The following is a 20,601-nucleotide window of genomic DNA, read 5'->3' on the forward strand; positions in this document are numbered from 1 at the left end:
TTCCATCCCCCTTTTCAAGCAGGTGGCCTCCAGCTTCTCCTTCCCCGGAGTGAGTGACAGACCTAATTGCTATTGGCCACAGCGCCTAGCACCTCCCTCCCCTGCAAAGGCCAATTGGCCATTGTCCCCTGGACCTCTGGGCTGCTAGTTCTCAGAATAAGAAAATAACAGGATAACGGAGTTGAAAGGGACTTTGGGGGTCACCTAGTCCAAGCTCCAGTTCAGGCAAGAGACCCTATACTATTTCCAACAAATGGCCATCTAATCTCTTCTTAAAAACCTCCAGCGATGGAGCACCCACAACCTCTGGAGGGAAGCCTCTTTAAAAGCACTTTGGGGTTGACCCAAAATTCAATGATCCAAAAAATGAATGCTGCTTACTCTACATATTCATGGTTCCTCTGCAGCCCTTTGCTCAATTCAACCCCTTGGCTGAAGCCTCCATTCAAGCGTTTGGTTTCTGCCCAGGATGGGTGAAGCAAATGCCAATTCAAAGGTTGCCTTTCTTCCCCACCCCCCACCCCCCAAAAAAACATTAAATTGCATCATCTGTGCAATAACTATGTGATGGAAGTCACTATAGTGACTCTTTGATTGCTGAAGTTTATGCAGCCCTTGCCTTGGAAGAAAAAGTGAGGTAATTAAACTGCAAAACTATTGTTGAACCAAAGCCCCCCTTCTTTGGCCCCTGAGCAGCATCTGACTCCAATTGGAAAATATCTGAACTGGCAGAAATGCACAATAGGCAGGTTGCCCGGCTTGGAAGGGACCCGGGCTGTTGCACAACCTGGATGATGAGGTGGGCGTTGCATTTCTTTCCAGATCCTATATTAGATCTCCGAAGAGCCAGGCTGATACTCTCTCCACAGCAGCACCTGGCAAGTGCTGCTGGAGCTGCCCGTCCCCATGGATCTCCTGGGAGCAGGGACCCTCTTCCTGGCCATCTCCCTGGCCGGCCTCCTGCTCCTTTCCTCTTGGCAGCAAATGAGCCGAAGGGGCAAGATGCCCCCTGGACCCACGCCCCTCCCCCTGATTGGGAACCTGCTCTGGGTAAACCGAAACAACCTGCCCAATTCGCTCATCAAGGTAAGCCCCTCCCTCCCTCTCCACCCACACCCCCTGCCCTTCCGCCTGCTCCTTCCTGCCTTTCCCATAACCAGCTCAAGTGGCCCTTGCTGGCTTTGGACTGCCAGCCTCGAAGGCCAGCTGACAGGGGGAGCCCAGGAGCCCAAAGCTTGAGTGGGACTCTCCCTGCCCCCTTAAGATGGAAGAAGAGGAATCGGATTGCTTGGGTGGTTGATCAGAGGCCATCAAGCCCTTCTTGACTCCTAGTTGCCCAGCAGGCAGGTATTCCCCAGGGAGAGCAGCCCAGCTCCTGCTGTTCTCTTCCCTGCTGGTGCACCTGCTTCCTGTGGACAGCCAGAGGCCTGCTGTGACCTCTTGCAAAGTGGACAGGAGCCCGGAGGGAAGAGGGCAGGGGAATGTCTCCTCTCCCTTCAAACAGCCAGGCTGCCCTCCATGTCTTGCTCAGGGTCCTTAAGTACCTCTTCAAGGAGCCCGCTGGGTGCAGCTGGTGGGTGCTGGTCCCTCCAAGAACTATTGCTGAGAAGGGGGCAGAGACTGTGAGCGCAGAATCGCCAGGAGTCACGGCTGGCCAAAGAACCGCAGTCCTTGCCTGGAAGCTCCAGAAGGAGAGCTGTGTTAGTCTGCAGGCACCAAAGGGCCGGAGGAGCCTTGGAGTGGCTTTGCCCCTCACCGGTCTGGAGAAGAGGCAAGGAAGCTTTCCCCAGCTGCCTTCCATCAAATGTGCTTTTCCACCCAATGGGCTACTGGGAAACGGCGCTCTCTGTCTCCTTTGGATTCTGGGCCAGCACACACTTCCTCCCACGAGCCTCGTGAAAGCTTCCACCTTTTCCTAAATGTCTTATTCAGAAAAGGGCCTTCCAGATGCCTCCTGATTTTTTAAATACTTAAACAGGGAGAGAGAGGCTGTAACATAGATAGAGCAAACCCATGTATACATTAAATCTCAATTTTAATGGTTGCCCTACCTGTGTTTCTTTTCCTGTTGGATTCCTTTTCAGCAATCAGGGAGGCAGGTAATTGGAAGCCCCTGGGGGGGGGCAGTGTTTGGGGAGATAGGGGGTGTAGAAAGGTTCCTGAAGCAGAGAGGATCTTAAGCCAAGAATGATGACCTCACCGCAGAATAGGGCATTGGAGGATCTGGGAGGTTTAACCTCTGCCTAATCTGCAGCAAGAGACGCACCACATGGAGTTCCCCAGCAAGATCCTCTCTGCCCAGCAGCTCCTGCCCAGGGTCACAGATGGTCAGCTGGGGGAAGATGCTCAGGAGACCAACTGAGTTCTGCCATCCAATTCTCCCCCCTTCTCTTGTCTGGTTTCTCTGGCAGCTGAGCGAAAAGTTTGGGGAAGTCTTCACGATCCAGCTGGGTCCCCGTCGCATCGTGGTGCTCTGCGGCTTTGAGGCCATAAAGGAGGCCCTGGTGGACCAGGGGAACGAGTTTCGAGACAGGGGCCAACAGGCCAGTTTTGACTGGATCTTCCAAGGCCACGGTGTGTTCCACTTTTTGCAGCCCCAGCAACTTGATGATGAGTTTCCACTGAGACAGCCATCAGTGGGGGAAGCTGCATTTGATGTCCCTTGCACTGAGCAGGAATGCTGGACCAGACAACCCGCTAGGTCCCTCCATCCCTCTCACTTCAGGGCTGACTTAGCATGACTCACTTTTGAAAACTCCTGGAGAGACCCCCTTCTCTGTCCTCCAGGGAGGGAGCTCTGTGCTGCCTCTGCTCTAAGGAAGGGCTCAGGAGGACCGGTCTCTTCTCTTGACCAGAGTGCTGGGCAATCCTGCATTTGCTGGGAGATCTTCCTTGGGTTCCAACACCCCCTTTCCCCCCCTTCTCTTTTGGTCTGCAGGAGTCGCCTTCAGCAATGGGAAAAAACCCATACATCTGCGACGGTTCTCCATCACGACCCTGCGCAATTTCGGGGTGGGAAAGAGATCCATCGAAGAGCGGATCCTGGAGGAAGCCCACTTCCTGCTGGAAGCCCTGAGGGGCACAAAAGGCAGGTGGATTTCTGGAGCCCCCAGAAGTGGGGCTAGGGGCAATTCATAGGGGACTGGAGAAAATGGCACATGCCTGGCTGTCCAAAGATCCAAAAGGGGAAGTTGGCTTAAGTCACCCCAGCAAGCTTTGTGGAAGGCGCCAAGACCACCAAGGGAGGATTCCTCTTCCTGCAACCCAACCGCCCAGCACACTCTGAGATTCAGCCTGGGGCATTTTGTTCATTCCTTTACGGGAGTTTCCAGTTGCTTTGGCTCTGGCTTCACCAGCCTGCCTGGCCCCTGGCACAGCAAGTTGAGGCTGGTCTGGTTCAGGGTCCAGGATGCCCTTTGCCCTCTTTGCCTGCACAGGAAGGGCTGGGCTCAGATTCTCCTGCTGCTGTCAGCGGTGGGCACACCTGAACTCATCCCATTTCCAAGGGTCTGGGCTCCCCCTCTCTGGTCCAGGGGTGCCCACAGCATCTACTGCTCTGTTTGAGCCCTGGCAATGGCCCAGGCTTCCAAAGGGGGCCCCTTGCCTTCCTGCTCCCCAGGAGGCAGAGGGGAAGCCAGGAGAGTTTGAGGAGGGGTTGGGCATGGCAAGGTGGAGACACCAAAGTGTCTGCAAGGCCTCAGACCCCACAGTCCCTCCACGAGCATCGAGAAGGGCCTCTCTTCCCCCAGGAGCCCCCTTTGACCCCACCTACTTCCTGAGCCGCTCCGTGTCCAACGTCATCAGCTCCATCGCCTTTGGCAACCGCTTTGACTACGAAGACCCGGAGTTCCTCTCTTTGCTGACCGCAGTGACAGAAGTCTTTCGCTTCAGCTCCTCAGCCCAGGGACAGGTACTCCCTCAGTTCTACTGCTTCTCCTTGGGGAAAGCATCAGCTTTCATCTGGGGCTCTGAATCTCAAGGCACTGGGGGTGAAGACTCTCCTGTCCTTGACAAGAAGCAATGAAGTTCTCTGTTTATCTGCCCTCAACAGATTCATGAAAGGGGGGCAGTGCCCACTTTCAGAGTCTTTTTTCCAACGTGAGATGAGACAGAATGCCAGGGTTACCCCCAGACTTTGGCTGCTTGAAATATACCTAAAGGGACACCTTCTCCCCTCCCAGTGAAGAAGGTGTGGGGCAGCAGTTGGCTCTCTCCTCCCATGAGGGTGAAGGAAGTCCTTCTTCTGCAACCTGAAGAACCAACTCGCCTGGGAGAAGAAGGAAGGGTCAGGGGGCCACAGATCTCCTGGGATCCCCCTCCCAAGCCTTGCCCAGCCTCGTCCCACCTCAGCTCCACTTGCCAGGATCTTCTTCTACCAGTAAAACCCTCCTTTCCTCCCTTCTCCAACCCGCAGCTCTTGGACATCTTCTTTGAAATTGTGCAACGCCTCCCTGGCTCACAGCAAAAGGTTTTGAAGAGGTTTTCGGAACTGAAGGAATTTGTGGCCAAGAAGGCAAAAGCCCACCAGGAGACCCTGGACCCCAACTCCCCACGGGATTTCATTGACTGCTTCCTGGTGAAAATGCTGCAGGTAGAAGGGGGGACACCTTGACCGGCTTGATGGGATGAATCAAACACACAGAAATATCCTTAGACCAACTCAAATGAGGAGTCCTTGGTGCTCTCTGAGCTTGTTTTCTTGCAGACATAACATTACTCAAACTATATTACATCAGTGCACTGATGATGTTACCTAGTTTACGTAATGAAATGTCTGCAAGAGAACAACCACTCTCAGAGAGCACCAAGGACTCCTCATTTCAACCCTGAGCTTTATTGGAAACTGGAATGGGGCAACGTACAAACCGTCGGGAGATTCTCCTTCCAAGGCTCTTTTGAAAGGAACCGCCCCAGACACATGCCTTACAAGAGCCCAAACAAGTGGACAGGTGTGTAGCCAAAGTGTGGTCCACAGTTCAAATCAACAAAAAACCAGTGCGGACAGCAAAGTCAACTTCATCAATGTTCAGGGTGTCCAGACTTCTAGAGAAGCTCAGACATTAGCAAATTAGGAAATACCTGGAGCTCTACATCTCTCCCTAAGTGTAGCTGAGACAATTCAGAAGTAGATGGAAGAACTGGGCTACTCGATTTGGACTTTTAATCCCAAAAAATAGATAGACTTTCAGTCACAGTGCTGGCTGTGCTGGCTGAGGGATGGGGGGAAGTTGTAATCCTGGTGGGGAATAGGCTGAAATAGAGGGAGTTGATAAATAACAGTTCCCTTTACTCTCACCAAGGAAGAAAAAAACCCTGACTCTTTCTTCTCCATGGAGGAACTGGTCGCAACCACGCTTAACATCTTCTTTGGTGGTACCGAAACGGTCAGCACCACCTTGCGTTATGGGTTCCTGATCCTGCTGAAGTACCCAGAGGTGGAAGGTAATTTCCATGGCAACAGAGGAGTAAAAACCACCTGCTAGGGAGGAGGGCAGCGATTGGAACAGGAGCAGTTGAGACCTCCAAGGCCCAAGTCTTTCTTCTCCCAAGTAGCAGTTGAGGAATTTGTTGGTGTTCTATCACCTTTTCTTCAGGAGAAGAAGCTCCTCCTCTCCTGTTGTCCCTCACAACTCCATGGGTAGGTGGGATTGATAAAGAGGAGATAAAGACATCAAGGGAAGTTCTCCAGCTGAGGGTGGAATCTGGCCTTTCCTGGTCCTGATCCATCATGTTAATTACTATTCCATATTAAGAAGTCCCCCCAGATAGTTGTCCACTCTTAACTCGCATCCCTTCCTCTCTTTTCATCTCTCCATAACAAACTCCTTGTTGGGCACTTCACCATTTAGAATAGAATAGAGCTGGAAGGGACCTTGGAGGTCTTCTAGTCCAGCCCCCTGCTCATGCAGGAGAACCTATACCATCTCAGACAAGTGATGTCTAACCGCTTCTTAAAAATCTCCAGTGATGGAGCGCTCACAACTTCCAGAGGCAAGCTGTTCCACTGGTTAATTGTACTCACTGTCAGGAAGTTCTTACTTAATTCCAGGTTACTTTTCTCTTTGATCAGTTTCCAAACATTGTATCTTGTCCTGCCCTCTGGTGCTTTGGAGAATAATTTGACCCCCTCTTCCTTGTGGCAGCCCCTGAGATACTGGAATACTGCCATCATGTCTTTCCTATTTCTTCTTTTCTTTAGACTAGCCAAACAGACAAGTCTTGCAGCCGTTCTTCATATGTTTTAGTCTCCAAGCCTTTGATCATCTTGGTTGCTCTTCTCTGAACTTTTTCCAAGGTGTCAACATCTTTTTTGTAGTATGGTGGCCAAAACTGGCTGCAGTATTCCAGGTGTGGTCTCACTTCTTATCACTAGTTTTTCCTAAGAACCAATCTTGTGAAATTCAGACCCGTCATGTGGTCTCCTGCATGTTGGGTGGTCTTTCAGGCTCCTCAGGAAGCTGGTCATGTTCCCAGACCACAACTGAAGGGCCAGAAGTGGACCTCCTCTGGCTCCTAGTCACCCTCTTTCTGATCTCTCCCCAGAGAAGATCCACGAGGAGATTGACCGTGTCATTGGTGTCAATAGGACTCCCACCATGGAGGACCGGCTGCAAATGCCCTACACGGACGCTGTGATTCATGAGATACAGAGATTTGGGGACATTCTCCCCCTGGCCCTGCCACGACGTGTCACCCAAGATGTCCAGTTAAGAGGATACACAATTCCCAAGGTATTAAGGGGGGATATCCCTGCTCCCAACATTCAGTTACAACTACAAGGTAGTCTTCAAGGGTAGCTGTCTTTTGTGTCTTTATTTCCTGCCCGCAGGGGACAGAGGTATTCCCCATGTTGGGAACAGCATTGAGAGACCCCAAACATTTTGCAAGACCTGAGGAGTTTGACCCCCAACACTTCCTGGATGAGAAGGGGCAGTTCAAGAAGAAGGAGGCTTTCATACCCTTCTGCATTGGTGAGCCCCCCTCCCTCAGTCACAGTTGTGAATTAAATCCACAAAGCACAAATTCGGAAGAGATGCTGAGGCCACAGAAGGGACCCCCAAGTCCTCCGTTGCATCTGCAGAATATTAATGCTCTCAGACCCCCGTTGGGGAGGCTGCCAGGGGGTCCTCCTGTCCACTAACCTCTCTGGTCTTTTGCAGGAAAGCGCTACTGCTTTGGGGAACATCTGGCCCGTGCTGAGCTCTTCCTCTTCCTCACCAGCATCCTGCAGCATTTCCACTTCAAATCAGCTGTGCCTCCTGAAGACATCGACCTCTCCCCAATGTTGGTGGGGTTCGGCACTATCCCACAGATCTATGAGGTCTCAGTCATCCCCCGCTGAGTGAGGCGCCCTCTGGAGCACTTGCGGCGTTCCTTTCTACCTCTGCCGATTCCTTCTGGCTGCAGGAGGTGCCCTCTAAGGACACGCCTCTCCTGCTGAGGGCACGTAGCCGCCTCTCCATCTGCAGAGAGCCTGGCACCTACGGGCACCCCCTCCCTTGCATTGCACTGTGCTCCTGCTCCTGTACCCCAACTTCTGTACCTCTGTGGTCCTTGGTCTCCCTCCTTCTCAGACAGTCTAGTTCAATCCTGCCTCTCTTTGAAGTTACCAACTCAGGCAGGTTTCTGTTTCGTAAAATCTCCTCTGTATGTTGACCTGTTCTCTATACAAATAAACATTCTTTGCCAACCTAACATGGAAGCGGAGGCAAAGTTGAAGGGTCCTGGGCCAGCAGGTGGAGCTTGAGGCTGGGGCCAGTTGGTGCCAAGGGCCGGCCTGTCCTTTCCCCGTCCTTCCTGAGCAGAATTTCAGACTCTTCTGCCCTGACGTGGGAAAGGATCACCTTGAGGAATCCCTTCCAGGCTACCTGGGAAAGGAGCAGCTGGAATTCCGGAATTCCTTGCAATGCTTGTAGCTCATCCGCAGTAATCAAAGAGTTCCTCTGGGCTTCTGGTTTGCTTGAATCCCAAGAATTTGAGCCTCCAGAAGGTCTTTTGACATGTTTCCCTGAAGGAGGTAATTAAGAGCAAACTGCCGTTTTCCCTCCTCCCCAATGTTATAATCAGCCCCCCTCTTTGCTTTCCCTGTGGTCTCACCTACTGAGCTTCCTGGGGAACCTCGAAAAGTGGGTGCAATGGCACATCTACCAAGAGGGAAGCTGAGGCAAGGGGTCTGGGAACAAGCCGTGGCCTTCCTGAGCTACTGATGTGTCCTCTTTGGGCTGACAGTCAGCCCTTTTCTCTGAATTGGATGCCGCTGCATGGAAAGGAGCCCAGGCCACTGGGCAGCAGAAGGGGCCCCACTCCCAGGGACCCCCAGGCAGATGAAGAGCCTTGCAGAGAGCTGTGCCGGCCCTGGGGAGGATGGTGGCTGCCTTTCCCTTGGAAAGAAGGGGTGTCCCATGTAGGAAAGAAATCCAATCCCCCTCCCCAGTTTCCTCCCACTCCTCATCAACCAAACTTTCAGCCAGTTTCAGGCAAAAGGGGAGAAATTGCACTGAAATGGATTTAATGCCAAAGTGGCATTAAAGATGGCAAAGGGCATCACCCTCCTCAACTACAGGAAATCTCTCCTTAGGCTATCAGAGAGCTCCCTGTTTCAGCTCCCTGGCTTTTCCGGCAGGCCTGGGGTTTATAAAACCTAACCCCTGGATGATTGTCTTTGTACTGTTGTTTTGTTATGTTTTATGTGTTTTTTATTGTTAGCCACCCAGAGTGGGGCGGCTTATAAATTTAAATAATAATAATAATAATAATAATAATAATAATAATAATGGAAAAACTCCAAGGCCAGCGGGGAGCCTGACTGCTTGGCCAGACGGCTTATTGTGCTTCCCAAGAATTCCCAGAGCTGGGCTCTCTTCATGCCCCTTCAGGGACCAGCGGGAGAGCTTTTCTCTTACAGAAACTCTGCGGGCAAATTGACTGGTGGCCTCCTCAAATGGCTGGTTTCGTATTCTGTATTTCGCTTGTACTCTGCCTTCCGGAATAAACTTCTGCTACAAGCAATCGCCTCCTGTTCCTTCAAAACCGGCTTGGAATGGGCCTGATTTTCCTTCTAATACCCCCTTGGGGCAAGTCAGGGGGCATTCGCAGAAGTGCCCGTGTTGCCCACCAGCCCACCCTCCCTAGCCCCAGGTATGGATCTCCCTCTGCCTCCCTCCCCAAAATGTCTGCTGGCATGCAAGGAACTCCTGTCCTTTCTCTGCCAGGGCCAAGGGGACCCCCCTCCCACCTGCCACTGGTCCTTTTCCATCCCCATCCAGCCTTCTCCTTCCAAGCTCTGCTTCCCCCTCTGCAGCTATTACCCCACAGAGCAAAATGATGGGCCTTAAAGGGGGGCAGTGGGCAAAGGTCACAGGGCTCAGCAGCTGCCTCTTGTGCTGCCTGGATGGGTTGTATCCCCCGGGGCACCCAAGAAGAGCAGAGCTGCTCAAGGCCAGGAATGTCCTGGGTGAAAGCGAACCTGCCAACATCCTTTCCAAGGTCTCAGGTGGGGGCTGGGGTGACCAAAGGCCGCCTCCCTCTTTCCCCTTATCTCCTACCAGTCCCTCCTACCCCACCCCCAAGAGGAGAAGGCTGCTCCCTTGCGGGCATCCTCAGGACCAGCTGTTGCGTTCTGGTCTCCCTTCCAATGGGGGCAAAGTGAAAACAGAAATTGGCATTACTGAAGTGAGCATGTTTTATTCCAAGCAGTTTGTTTGTTTGTTGTTTGTTTGTTTGTCTGTTTGTTTGGGAGCTGTGGGGAAAGTGCCCATCTAAACATACGGAGTGACTTGATTTGGCGCTTTGGAAAGAGTGCCATTCTCAACCTCAAATGGCCGACGCTGCCACCTCAGCCCCTGGGCTCCAGGTGCTCGTCCCCAGAGCAGCTGCTTCCGGAGTTGGGGAGTGATGGCTGGGGGAGGCAGCTGCCGCGCCATGCACTCTCCAGGGAGCCAGAAGGTGTGGGGTTCTTGGAGCTCCCAGAGCTGGGTGGTTTCCTTGCAGAGGCTTTGTGACCCGGCTAGGTCAGAGAGGCGCTGAAGACATAACCCAATCGGGTCATGAAGCGTCTGCAAGAAAAGCACCCAGCTCAAGGGAGCACCAAGGACCCCACAGCTCCACCTGAACAACAGAGATTCTTTTCTATTAACAGCACTGTGTGCTTGTACCAAGAATCCACTGCCAATAAATGGCACTGTGGAAGGAAACCATAGTTTCCCACCCTCTGGGCATTTGAAGAGAGTGCCACAGAAGGGAAACTGAGTGAGTAAAGCACTATCAAGCTTGGCGTGGCACCAGCAAGAGCTGGTATCTCATGGGCACACGGCTGACGCCACTTGCATTGGGCACAATGCTGACCTCGCCCAGGGGCACCGGTGACATGAGAGTGAAGGCCTGCAGGATGGTGGTAAGGAAGAGGAACAACTCCATGCGGGCCAGGCCCTCGCCCAGGCACAGCCGCTTCCCTGCAGAAAGGGGGCAAAACAGGTTCAGCCTGGTGGATGCCAGAGGCAACTGAGGACTCCTGCGCTCTCCAAGCGGCCTGAGGCTGAGCCACCTTCTGAGAAGGGAGGCCTAGTGGAGAGGGAAGGGGCAGGAGCGAGTGGCACAAAGAGGGAAGGGGAAAGGGCAGGGGAGGAGAGGGGAGGGAAAGGGAGGGAAGGGGAACCCCCACTCAGCCCCCACCCCCAGGACACACCTGCTGAGAAAGGCATGAAGGCATCTGCCTTCTTGAAATGGCCGTGGCTGTCCAGGAATCTTCCGGGGTCAAACTGCTCAGGACGGGCATGATGCTCACCGTCATAGTGCACCGTGCTAAGCAGAGGGTAGACATAGGTCCCCTGGCAGGAACATCCAAGGAGGAGGAGCAGAAGGGAAACGGGAGGAAGAGGCAAGGAGAAAAGCCCAGAATGAGGTGCCCGCATTGCCAGAGGATGGGAAGCCAGGATTGAGTGGCATTTCAATGGCGCTATCCAGGGAGGAGGGCCTGAGAAACCTTGTTTGGTGGTGGCTAACAGAGATGCCCACTACAGAACATCTGCTTGGGCATCTCCTCCACCCACAGGATCCTCCCCAAAAGCCTTTCTCTGCCAGGGAGCCCAGCAGTTTGGTTCTGCTGCCCATCCCATTAGACAAGATTCAATGGAAACTAAGGAATTACTTTCCCCTTTCCCCTCTGCTCAGGTAACATTTTAGCAAAGGCCAGCTGGCTCCTGGGCATGCAGAACTGGCTTGGCCAGGCCAGTGGAGCAGCTGCTGTGGCGGAAATGACACCCCCTCCTCTGTCCCCCAGCAAACTGCAGACCCCAAAGGCCAAAATGGAAGGGAGCATGTTGGACAAACACTCCGGCCGGTGCTGAGCTCTGAGCCCTGCCCTGCCCCAGAGCCTCACCTTTGGGATGGTGTATCCCCTGAAGCGGGTGTCTCGAGTGACGGCGTGTGGGAGGGCCATGGGCAGGATGTCGCTGAACCTCTGGATCTCATGTAGCACCGCCTCCGTGTAGGGCATCTGCCTCCTGTCCTCAGCCGAGGGCGAGCGGCCGGCCCCGACCACTCGGTCAATCTCCTCGTGGAGCTTTTCTGGGGAAAGATGACCGAGCGGGCTCAGGAGTCAGATTTGGGGGGGACAGGACTGCAGTGGATTCTTGTGAAGCCCCCTGGAGGCAAAGCAGTGACGGACCCGCCTGCTTGCCAGGAAATGGGCATGCAGAGCAAAGTAAGGGGGTCCCCTGCACAGCTGGGAGAGAATAGCAGTTGTGGTCCAGGCACCATGGAGGCTGGATGGGCCAAGTCAGAATGGGAATATGGTTTACTCCATGTGCAGAGCAGGTCAAGAAACGGGTCAACGAATGAAGAGCACTTAAAATGATTGTTCCCATATAGTTAATTCTTTCATTTCTGTCCTACATATTAGAAACACATACAAAAAACCTGGAATGGGCCTCCTTTGTTGTGCAGGGAAAAGACCACTAAGTGCCATCGGCTGAGGCCCGAATGTTGAGGACCGTCCACCTTCCCAGATCAGGGGCTTCCATCATGCCAAATAGACAACTGAGAAAGGAAGCCCCCCCCCCAAGGCCGAACTACGTCCCTCCCCTGCTTCCCAGTCCACCACCCCCTCCAGTGCTGAGTGGGGGGGCTCCTTCCTCCCTTACCTTGGACCTGAGGGTACTTCATCAGGATGAGGAAACTGTATCTCAGGGTGGTGCTGATGGTTTCTGTCCCAGCAAAGAACAGATTGAAAGTGGCCATCACCAAATTCTCCACACAGAATTCAGAATCCGGGTTGTGCTTTTCCTGCCAAAGATCAAGGAAGAAAAGAAAAAAATCATACTTGTTTTCTGCGTGCCACCTGTGACATGCGTGCCATAGGTTCGCCACCATGGGGCTAGAGAGAGACAGATATTGTTGTGTTATAATCTCATTTTACAAGCTTTGTTTTATAAGGTTCATACAAGTCAGTACCATTCTACAAATAATACTCTCGGTATTTCTTCCAACAATGCTTCCTAAGACACTGTACACGCCAGTGGTGGAAATCCCTGTTTCTCAGCCTTGGCAATTTCACGAGGTATGAATTTCAATTCTAAATGGCGAAGAAGGTTCTGGAAGCTGAGTCATATTTCACTGCTAATCCTGGGTGCTTCTTCAGACTAAGAGAAATGTTTTGAACCAACAGGAATGGAAGACTAGCTGCATTGGCTCAACTTCCATTCAACTCCTAGAATTCCTCAGCCAGCACATATGAACCTCAACTCCCAGAATTCTCAGAGTTGGTCCACACACTTTAAAGTTGGCAAGGCTGAGAAACCCTCACCTGAAGCATCATTGTCCAGGAGTTCAACTCCCATAGAGCAGGGGTAGGGAACCAGGGCCCTTTTATGACTTGAGGACTTCAGCTCCCAGCCATGCTGCCACAGAGGCTCAAACCCCCTTGCGAAAGCAGTCCAGTGATGAGCCCCAGTAGAACAAACCAGGATCTCCTGATGGTCAATGGAAGGAGAAGCGTGGTACTCAGATAACACCCAACCAGCGTGTCAAGTCTTGCTCCCTCCCCCCTCTCCCCCTCCTCCGGTTTTGCAGCTTTCCGTGTAATCCACTTCTAATCAGACCAATTTGGCATTTGGGAACCGGAAGTGCACCCTGCTCTGTGGCAGGCAGCGTGAAGTCTGCCTTGGCTGCAGTCCTGGGGCAAATCCTCTCAAGCTGAATAGGAGTTGACCAAAGAAACAGGCTTTGTTTGTTCCTTCTCTAGCCCAGAGTCCCCCATCCTTCCTTTCCCACTTTGCAGGCCGGCGGGGGGGGGGGAGATGGGATGGTTCCAAGGGAGTGCACGCACATGCGCAAAGCGCTATTTGCACAAGTGGAGGGCACGTTCACCCACCACTCACACAAATGGACCTTCGCACACATGCTCACCGTCTACTTATGCAAGTGCAGCTATACATGCACACACGCACACTTACCTGCCGCTTCCACAGCCCGGTTCCAAATGGGCCACAGCCTGGCAGTGGGCAGCAGCCTGGGGGTTGGGAACCCCTGCTCTAACCAATTCATTGCTTAGCTAAGCTCTGAGTTGGAAGGTGACTGTAGAAGTGTGTTGGGTTGTCCTTGCCTAAATCTGAAGACCGGACAGACGGGCAACTGACAGACAGCGAGTGTCAATTGTGTTTGATGGCCATAAGAAATGGGGGGGAATAACTTCTCCTCCTTCAAGCCGGGGAGCTCTGGGGCCAACAGGAAGACAATAGCTGCACCCCAAAGACTCACAACCAACCCCTTTGCCTGGCAGTTGAAATGCAGTGAAGCACCTTCATGTCACTGAAGTGAGAAGTGAAACTCCTTGATAAGTAGCATTACCTGCTCCATCTTTGCCAAGAAGCAATCAATATAATTTTGGGGGGCGCAAGGATCGAGCAAGGCCTGCTGCATCTGGATCCTCTCCTTTATGAAGCTGATGATCTGCTGAGAGCACCTGTGGCCTGCGTGATGCGCTCCAGGGATCTTCTCCATGATCTCCGGAAAGATGTTGTAGAGCTATCCCATGTTGGGCAGAGGGCAACAACAATATTATTAGCTTTTCTTGACCACAGCTTTTGCGTGCACCATGCTTAACTTGGTAAACAAACTAACCTATCTGGACAGATTGCACAATACATGCATGTGTTAACTGGCAAAACAGACTAAAAAAACTACGCAAGCTTAGATAGTTGTGTGCAAGCAGCTGCCCTTAATCAAACTGGTGAAATGCACTTGTGAGCATGTCCTTCTGCTGTGTGCGTCTTTGAAGATGTTGCTTCACTTTGGGAATATTGTTGAAAATTCACAGGAAAAAAAAAGGAAGACAGGATTTCAGTTGGACTAAATCCACCAGCCTCCATCTTCTCCCCACTGAGGAGTGAGAGCTGTGGGGAGCTCTTTTCTCCCCCAACCAGGATAGCAAATTTTATTATGGACTTTCAAATATTTTGCAGATAAAATAACTAGCACCAGATTCTAAGCAAAAAAGGGCCAAATCACTTCATAGTTTGAGTAGGGAAGAGGCAGCAAAACTGAAGAAATACTCCTGCTTAATAAAATATTCCTGCTTTATAAAATCTTAGTAAGAATACAGCATCCAGTTTTGGTCACCACATTACAAAAAAGATATTGAGACTTTGGAAAAAAAAGCAGCTAAGAAGATTAAGGGCCTGGAGACTAAAACATATGAAGAATGGCTGCAGGATCTGGGTATGGCCTGTCTAGAGAAAAGAAGGATTAGGGGGGACATGATAACAGTGTTCCAGTATTTGAGGGGCTGCCACAAAGAGTAGGGGGTCATCTTATTCTTCAAAGCACCTGAAGGCAAGACAAGAAGCAGCAGATGGAAACTAATCAAGGAGAGAAGCAACCTGGAATTAAGAGAAACTTCCTAACAGTGAGGACAATTAACAGCTTCCCTTCAGAAGTTGTGGGTGCTCCATCAGCTCAGGTCTTTAAGAAGAGACTGGACAGCCACTGGTCTGGAATGGCATAGGGTCTCCTGCTTGAGCAGGGGGTTGGACTAGAAGATCTCCAAGATCCTTTCCAGCTCTATTCTGATCGACTGACTGACTGATTGATTGATTGATTGATTGATTGATTGTCCTCACCGTGGCTGCAGTTAAGCTTGCTAGGCAGAAACGCTCTGTTATCAGCTTGTTCAACGTGAGGAACTTTCCATCGCTGTATTTAAACCGATTCCCAAACACAATGGAGCAGATGACGTTGGAGACAGCTCGACTAAGAAGGAAGGTGGGGTCAAAGGACGTCCCTGGAGAAAAGAGAGGGGAACCTTGCTGGCCCTTCAGCATCCCCTCCACTCACTCTGTCCTGAGCTGCAGGCACTCCTCTTATATTCCCAACCTGCCCAACCATAATAATATCCAGGCTGAACATCTGGCTGACTGTGCAACAAACCATAATAATAATAGCAATTGAATGTGGACTCAAAATCTTCACTCGCAGAAAGGACAGACAATTGCAGGGAACATGGTGACATGATGGTGTGGAGAGGAGGGATAGCGGCTCTAGCGCCCAGGAGCGCCCACTGCAGTGGAGCAGCAGACAACTCTGGACCACGGGAGGAAGGGCTTGCAGGGTGCATCATGTCTACGGCATGTGGACAACTCTACAGTGGAATGGCAGATTCATGCAGGAGAAAGGTGAGAAAGTCAGGATCAGCTGCTGGGGAAAGGACTGCTCACAGATCCCAGGGCATCAAGCTGGCCACTGTAAAAAACCAGTCCTTCCTCTGTTGGGACTCCTGCAACCTCCTGATCAAAAGGAATTGGGAGGGGAAGACTTCCTTTGCCTGCTTTGAACTGCTATTCTTGTAACTCACTTGTAAGACTCAGGTAAACCAAGCCGAGGGAGGGAGGGAGGGAGGGAGGGAGGGGCTACTGCTGCCAAATGAACGGCTACCTTCTGTCTTCCGGAGCTCCTCCACCAGGCACTGGGCCTCCTCCTGGATCCTCTCTTCAATGGACCTCTTGCCCATCCCAAAGTTCCTCAGAATGGTGAGGGAGAAGCGACGGAGCTTCTGCCAGCGCTGCCCGTTGGCAAACACAATCCCTGCCCAAGAGACCAGGAGGTCAGGTGGTTTCTCCCAGGACTCCCCCTCAGTGCAACACAAGCCCAGCAAGGCAGGCTCAGGACCCTCTTGTGGCAAGACCATCCCTCACCGTGGTGGTTGAAGTCCTTGGAGAAGGCGGGCAGCTGCCCTCGCCCACTGAATTCCTCTGCCTGGTCCACCAAGGCCTCCTTCACGGCTTGGTAGCCACACAAGACCACGACCCGCTGCAGTCCCAGAAAGACGGTGAACACCGGCCCGTATTCCTCAGCCATCTGCCAAGAAAGACCAGCAGTGCTCTGGAGCCCCCACCCGTCCATACTCGGAGCCTTTAACAGCCCAAGGAAAGCTCTTTGTGAAGGAGATGGAAGGCCTCCAAAGTCCTGACTGCTGACCGGCTGCTTGACCCTGCCCTCCAGACGCCAGCTTTAATCCCCCTCCAGCAGAAGGGATGCACAACAGCTGCCAAGCAACAACTCTGATTTTGACTTTTCCCCAAAATCAGAATCAAATGCCGAACATTTGTAATTGCAAATAGTCTAAGCTGAATTTCAGATTATGCATAAAGACAGATTTTTGTTTTACAAAAGCATCAATCCTACAGAAACCCCGTATTCTTGCATTAATAGTTGGGGCTAGAAGGTGCTTGAGTTGCTTTGGGCTAACAGAAAAGGGTGTCGGATAGGCGTAAGTTGAGATCCACTCACGGGTGTCCAGCCTAAAATCCTGCAGAGAAACCTTCATGGATGGAAGTTACCAGCTGGGTGGAAGAAACATTTCCGGCCAACAAAGACATCCAGTTCTGAATTATTCTCCCTGCCTCTCCCTCCCCTCTGGGCAGGATACCCAACTCTGCCTGCCACCCGGTGCCACCCTCTGGGCTGAGCTTTGATGCCAGCTTCAGATGTTGACAGAGGAGGGGCACCAAGCCAGGTTGGAGGGGTGGCAGAAGAAGTGGGGCATGGGAACGGGGCGGAGGTGCTGCAGCTGCTCCTTGGCTCCTCCTGGCCCGTCTCCCTGTCCTCGGGGCTCCTCCTGACACCTTTTTCAAGAGGCAGAAGCACCAACCTGTTTCTGCGGTGAAGGAGAGGGGAGGGTGGCCATCACCAGCTAGATTAGAGTGATGGAGCCAGTGGAAAATGAAAAGAGCTGCTGGTGGCTGGCCACACCTCAGAGGAGCAGGAGGGGAGGGGGCTCTGCTGTGGTTGACCAAGGGGTCTTTGTGGTCTTTAAAGCTGCACACACACACATACACACACACACACACACACACACACACACCCTCCACTCCCAGCATGGTTCAGTCAAGGGGGCCTCCAGAAATTAAATGGCCCCACATCTCCCTAAGGCTCCTTTGGGTCAGGGACTTTTGGTGAGCTGCCACCCTTTCACCCCCAGCAGAAAAGGCAGCCCAGCAGAGCCCAGTTGCTTGCATGCCAGGCCCCACATGTGGATGCTGAGTTGTCTTTGGGGGGTGGGCAGGTGGAACCTCCTTCCTGCTCCCTGGGAGCCATTTCCATCTCTTCTCTGAAGGGATCAAGTAGGAAAACCTAGCAAGACTAGGTTTTCCTACTTGAAAACCCATCATTCAGTCTCTTTTTTCTCAAACTGTTGGGAATTCAGAATAAAAATCAGGGAGATTCCTCGGTGCTCAGGATATTCTTGTAATTCTTTCTTACTCTGAGATGAGACGTCAGGATTTCTTCCCCTACTACTTATCCCCTTATCTCCACCCGCCCTTCAAGTCTCTTGCGATGGGGACAGAAGTATTGGTGCCTCCTCACTTTCCCCCTATTTGCTGTGAGATAAAACAGAAGAAAATGGAACACAGATAATTATTGGTGGCCCTTAAAAGTTGAAAGAAGTTACTGGGGTTTAGTAATCTCTCAAGCAGATCGTCTCCTTTCCTGGGCACTTCCAGGGCTGTTCGGTCTCATCATCGGCTGCTCAACCTACAGGAAAAGCTCACTCACGTGTCCTGGGCATTATGGGCAGCACCAGAACGTGGAGAAAGGAAAGCAGAGAGCTGTCTGAGTGGAAAAGGAAGAAAGAAAGAGCCAAGTATGACGAAGGTCAAGGCTACAAAACCAGCTCTAAAGACTTGCATGTTCCTCTGACTGAGGTCAGGAAATTTAAGGTCCATGGGACAGTAGCCAGCCTCCCTGGAGGTGGCTACGAAAGGAAAAAATGATCCTGGGTCTGAAGGATCACTCGATTGGTGGAGAAAGAATCAAGGAAAACTTCAAAACAGAACCAGCTGACTTCCAAGATCAAGGGATGACCGTATCTCCAAGAGAAATGGGTGGGTCAAAACTGTGAAAAATAAATAAATAAACAAAATAAACATCAAGTGCTACCATCTGCTGCTGTCTACCTGAAAATGGCCTCTATAGTAGAAGACCCAGGAAGACCTCACTTCTGATAGATCCCCAAAAGCCAGACTGGAGTTTGCTAATATGCATGTTGACCAATGATGTTTCTTCAAGAACAGAACACCATCCCTACCCTGAAACCCAGAGGAGGCTCCATAATATGGTGGCCTGGTCTTGCTGCCGGGGGCACTGTACAGAACACAGTGAAATCAGAAGAGGATCCAGACTTTCTGGAGTGAAACATAATTCTGTGTGAGAAAGTTCTGTTGCAGATCATGTCCCGTTTGTGTTGGAGGCACCATTGAAGGCGCTTCCGGGTTGAAAGGATTAGCTAGTGACGTCCCCATTGCCTGGGGGATGCTTGGGGGGGGAGGCTCCTTTCATGTCCCCATCAAGGGAGCTGGAGCAAGTGACAGGAGCTCACCCGGCCATGCAGCAGCACTCAGTTCTCAAACGCAAGCTTACCAACCTAAGCCCGTACTCCTTCCAGCAGGATAATGACCTCAAAACATACATCTAAGAAAACCCAAGTAACAGGTTCTGGAGTGACCTGCTGTGATCTGAATTCAGTAGAACAGAGGTGTCCAACCTTGGCAACTTTAAGACTTGTGAATTTCAATTCCCAGAATTCCCCAGCCAGCATGGAGGCCCCTGCAATAGAACATCTATGGAAAGAGCTGAAATTCACAGGTGGGAGAAGGAGCCCACCCAGCCAGAGGCACCTGGAGCGGTGGGATGGATGCCTGTTGAGAGTCTTCTTCAGAGCTAAAGAGAGTGCCGGACTGCAGCTACTGCCCCAAAAGGGTTTGCTGTAGAAAGATTAGGCACAGGTACCAACAATTATGTCCGTGGCATTTTCATTTCTTTCGTGCTTTATGACAATATGTTAAGCCATTGACTCACAGTGCCTGCTTTGTGGACTATGGAGTAAAGAATGGTGGGTATCAGGATATCAATATTTCTGGCCACATCTGCCAGCTGCCCTCTGAGTCTCTGGGATGGCCTGGGTTTGCCATCTATTTCTGCCCCCTGCAAAAATGCCTGAGGGGCACATGACACCCGATCCAACATTGCCCATCAAGCTCGCTGTGGGTTTGCACCCCAAGAAGAAGCCTGCTGGCTCTCAAGGAAGGAAGGAAGCCCAACTCACCTTCATCAGGGACTGGACCAGGTTCTTTCGGTCCAGCTGGAGAAAATTCCCCAGGATGGGGAGCGGGGTGGGCCCAGGGGGCAGGAGACCTTTCACTCCATTCTTCCCCCCATTCAATGTGAAGGAGACCCAGAGCAACAGCAGCAGCAGCAGCAGCAGCAGCAGCAACGGTGAAAGAGGGACCAGCTCCATGTTAGAGACCCTGGGAATCTGAAGGAAAACACACCAGCCATAACTGCAGCCATTGGCCAGGAAAAACAGAGAAGAGGAAAACAAAAGGTGATACTTACATCTGTCCGGCTACGACTTTGAGCTACATTTGGTGGCTGCAGACTCAACCATAAAATCTCTGTTCTGCGGGGACTTTTATGGTGGACTAGTCCAAAGAAGCCGGAAGCTTGGGAGAAATTCACAGACAGAAGCGGCTTTTCACATTGGTTATCCTTTAACAAAATATGCTTCGCCCATCTGGATTTTGGCGAGCCAACTGAGGGCGTCACCTCATCTAGCCCAATTGCAAGGAGAAGGGTTGTGGTCACTTAATAAAACAAACCTGCTTTTTAAAATTTAATCTTGGCAAATTCTGTTAAGAGCAAAAAAAAACCTCTTTAAGATGAATAAAGAGATTTTATTTTTTTTTAAGGGAACTACAGCCCAAGGCTGAATTCATATAACAGGTTAAAACCTAAACTATGATTAGCAAAACAAAGCTTCCACAATCATGCTTGCTAAGTCCCAAGAAATAAACTGCATTGACACTTAAGGTGCTGGCCCATTCACACAAATGGCTAAGTCGACTGCTAGATTTCCACAACCCATAATCCACAAACCACCAACTTGTCCCCCACTTGGAAAAAGGCCAGAAGTTCCATTTCACTGGAACACAGGACTGCGGCCGTGCCAGGCAGAGCCCAGATGAGGGCAGAGCCAGGCTTCTCTGGGTCCTTGCAGTGCAGGAGACGTCTGCCTGGAACTGAGCAGCAATACAGGGGAATATGTGTAGC

The 20,601-nt window shown here is 51.6% G+C and overlaps 2 protein-coding genes across 3 annotated transcripts; one reads left to right on the forward strand and one right to left on the reverse strand.

The window, feature by feature from the left end:
• The first annotated feature begins 621 nt into the window (after nucleotides 1–621).
• On the forward strand, nucleotides 622–9,009 carry LOC120316365 (cytochrome P450 2A13-like). 2 transcript variants are annotated; one of them, XM_039361866.1, is made up of 9 exons: nucleotides 629–1,086; nucleotides 2,412–2,574; nucleotides 2,939–3,088; nucleotides 3,750–3,910; nucleotides 4,415–4,591; nucleotides 5,301–5,442; nucleotides 6,544–6,731; nucleotides 6,830–6,971; nucleotides 7,161–7,342. In XM_039361866.1, exons 1-9 carry the CDS (start codon nucleotides 907–909, stop codon nucleotides 7,340–7,342), a joined length of 1,485 nt encoding a protein of 494 aa, XP_039217800.1. In that variant the 5' UTR covers nucleotides 629–906. The 2 variants fall into 2 exon arrangements, with proteins under 2 accessions (XP_039217799.1, XP_039217800.1); XM_039361865.1 differs by lacking the exon at nucleotides 2,412–2,574 and having other exon boundaries at nucleotides 622–1,086; nucleotides 7,161–9,009.
• A 655-nt stretch (nucleotides 9,010–9,664) lies between these two features.
• LOC120316378 (cytochrome P450 2F3-like) lies at nucleotides 9,665–20,049 on the reverse strand. Its single transcript, XM_039361898.1, has 10 exons — nucleotides 19,888–20,049; nucleotides 19,598–19,807; nucleotides 16,188–16,350; nucleotides 15,928–16,077; nucleotides 15,117–15,277; nucleotides 13,846–14,022; nucleotides 12,141–12,282; nucleotides 11,378–11,565; nucleotides 10,685–10,826; nucleotides 9,665–10,451 (listed from the first exon to the last, which is right to left on the reverse strand). Exons 2-10 carry the CDS (start codon nucleotides 19,787–19,789, stop codon nucleotides 10,264–10,266), a joined length of 1,503 nt encoding a protein of 500 aa, XP_039217832.1. The 5' UTR covers nucleotides 19,790–19,807; nucleotides 19,888–20,049; the 3' UTR covers nucleotides 9,665–10,263.
• Between the last annotated feature and the right edge of the window lie 552 nt (nucleotides 20,050–20,601).

This window comes from Crotalus tigris, unplaced genomic scaffold (genome assembly GCF_016545835.1).
Source record: "Crotalus tigris isolate CLP2741 ecotype Arizona unplaced genomic scaffold, ASM1654583v1 scf7180000019364.2947544272:3078424, whole genome shotgun sequence".
Taxonomy (NCBI): domain Eukaryota; kingdom Metazoa; phylum Chordata; class Lepidosauria; order Squamata; family Viperidae; genus Crotalus; species Crotalus tigris.

Coding starts and splice junctions, on each gene's coding strand:
- LOC120316378 (XM_039361898.1), bottom strand. CDS start 19,789: ATGGAGCTGGTCCCTCTTTCACCGTTGCTGCTGCTGCTGCTGCTGCTG. Junction 15,278..15,927: donor GGAGCTCCGGAAGACAGAAG/GTAGCCGTTCAT, acceptor TCTTTTCTCCAG/GGACGTCCTTTGACCCCACC. Junction 11,566..12,140: donor GAAGTACCCTCAGGTCCAAG/GTAAGGGAGGAA, acceptor ATCTTTCCCCAG/AAAAGCTCCACGAGGAGATT.
- LOC120316365 (XM_039361865.1), top strand. CDS start 735: ATGCACAATAGGCAGGTTGCCCGGCTTGGAAGGGACCCGGGCTGTTGC. Junction 3,911..4,414: donor GCTCCTCAGCCCAGGGACAG/GTACTCCCTCAG, acceptor TCCAACCCGCAG/CTCTTGGACATCTTCTTTGA. Junction 6,972..7,160: donor TTTCATACCCTTCTGCATTG/GTGAGCCCCCCT, acceptor GGTCTTTTGCAG/GAAAGCGCTACTGCTTTGGG.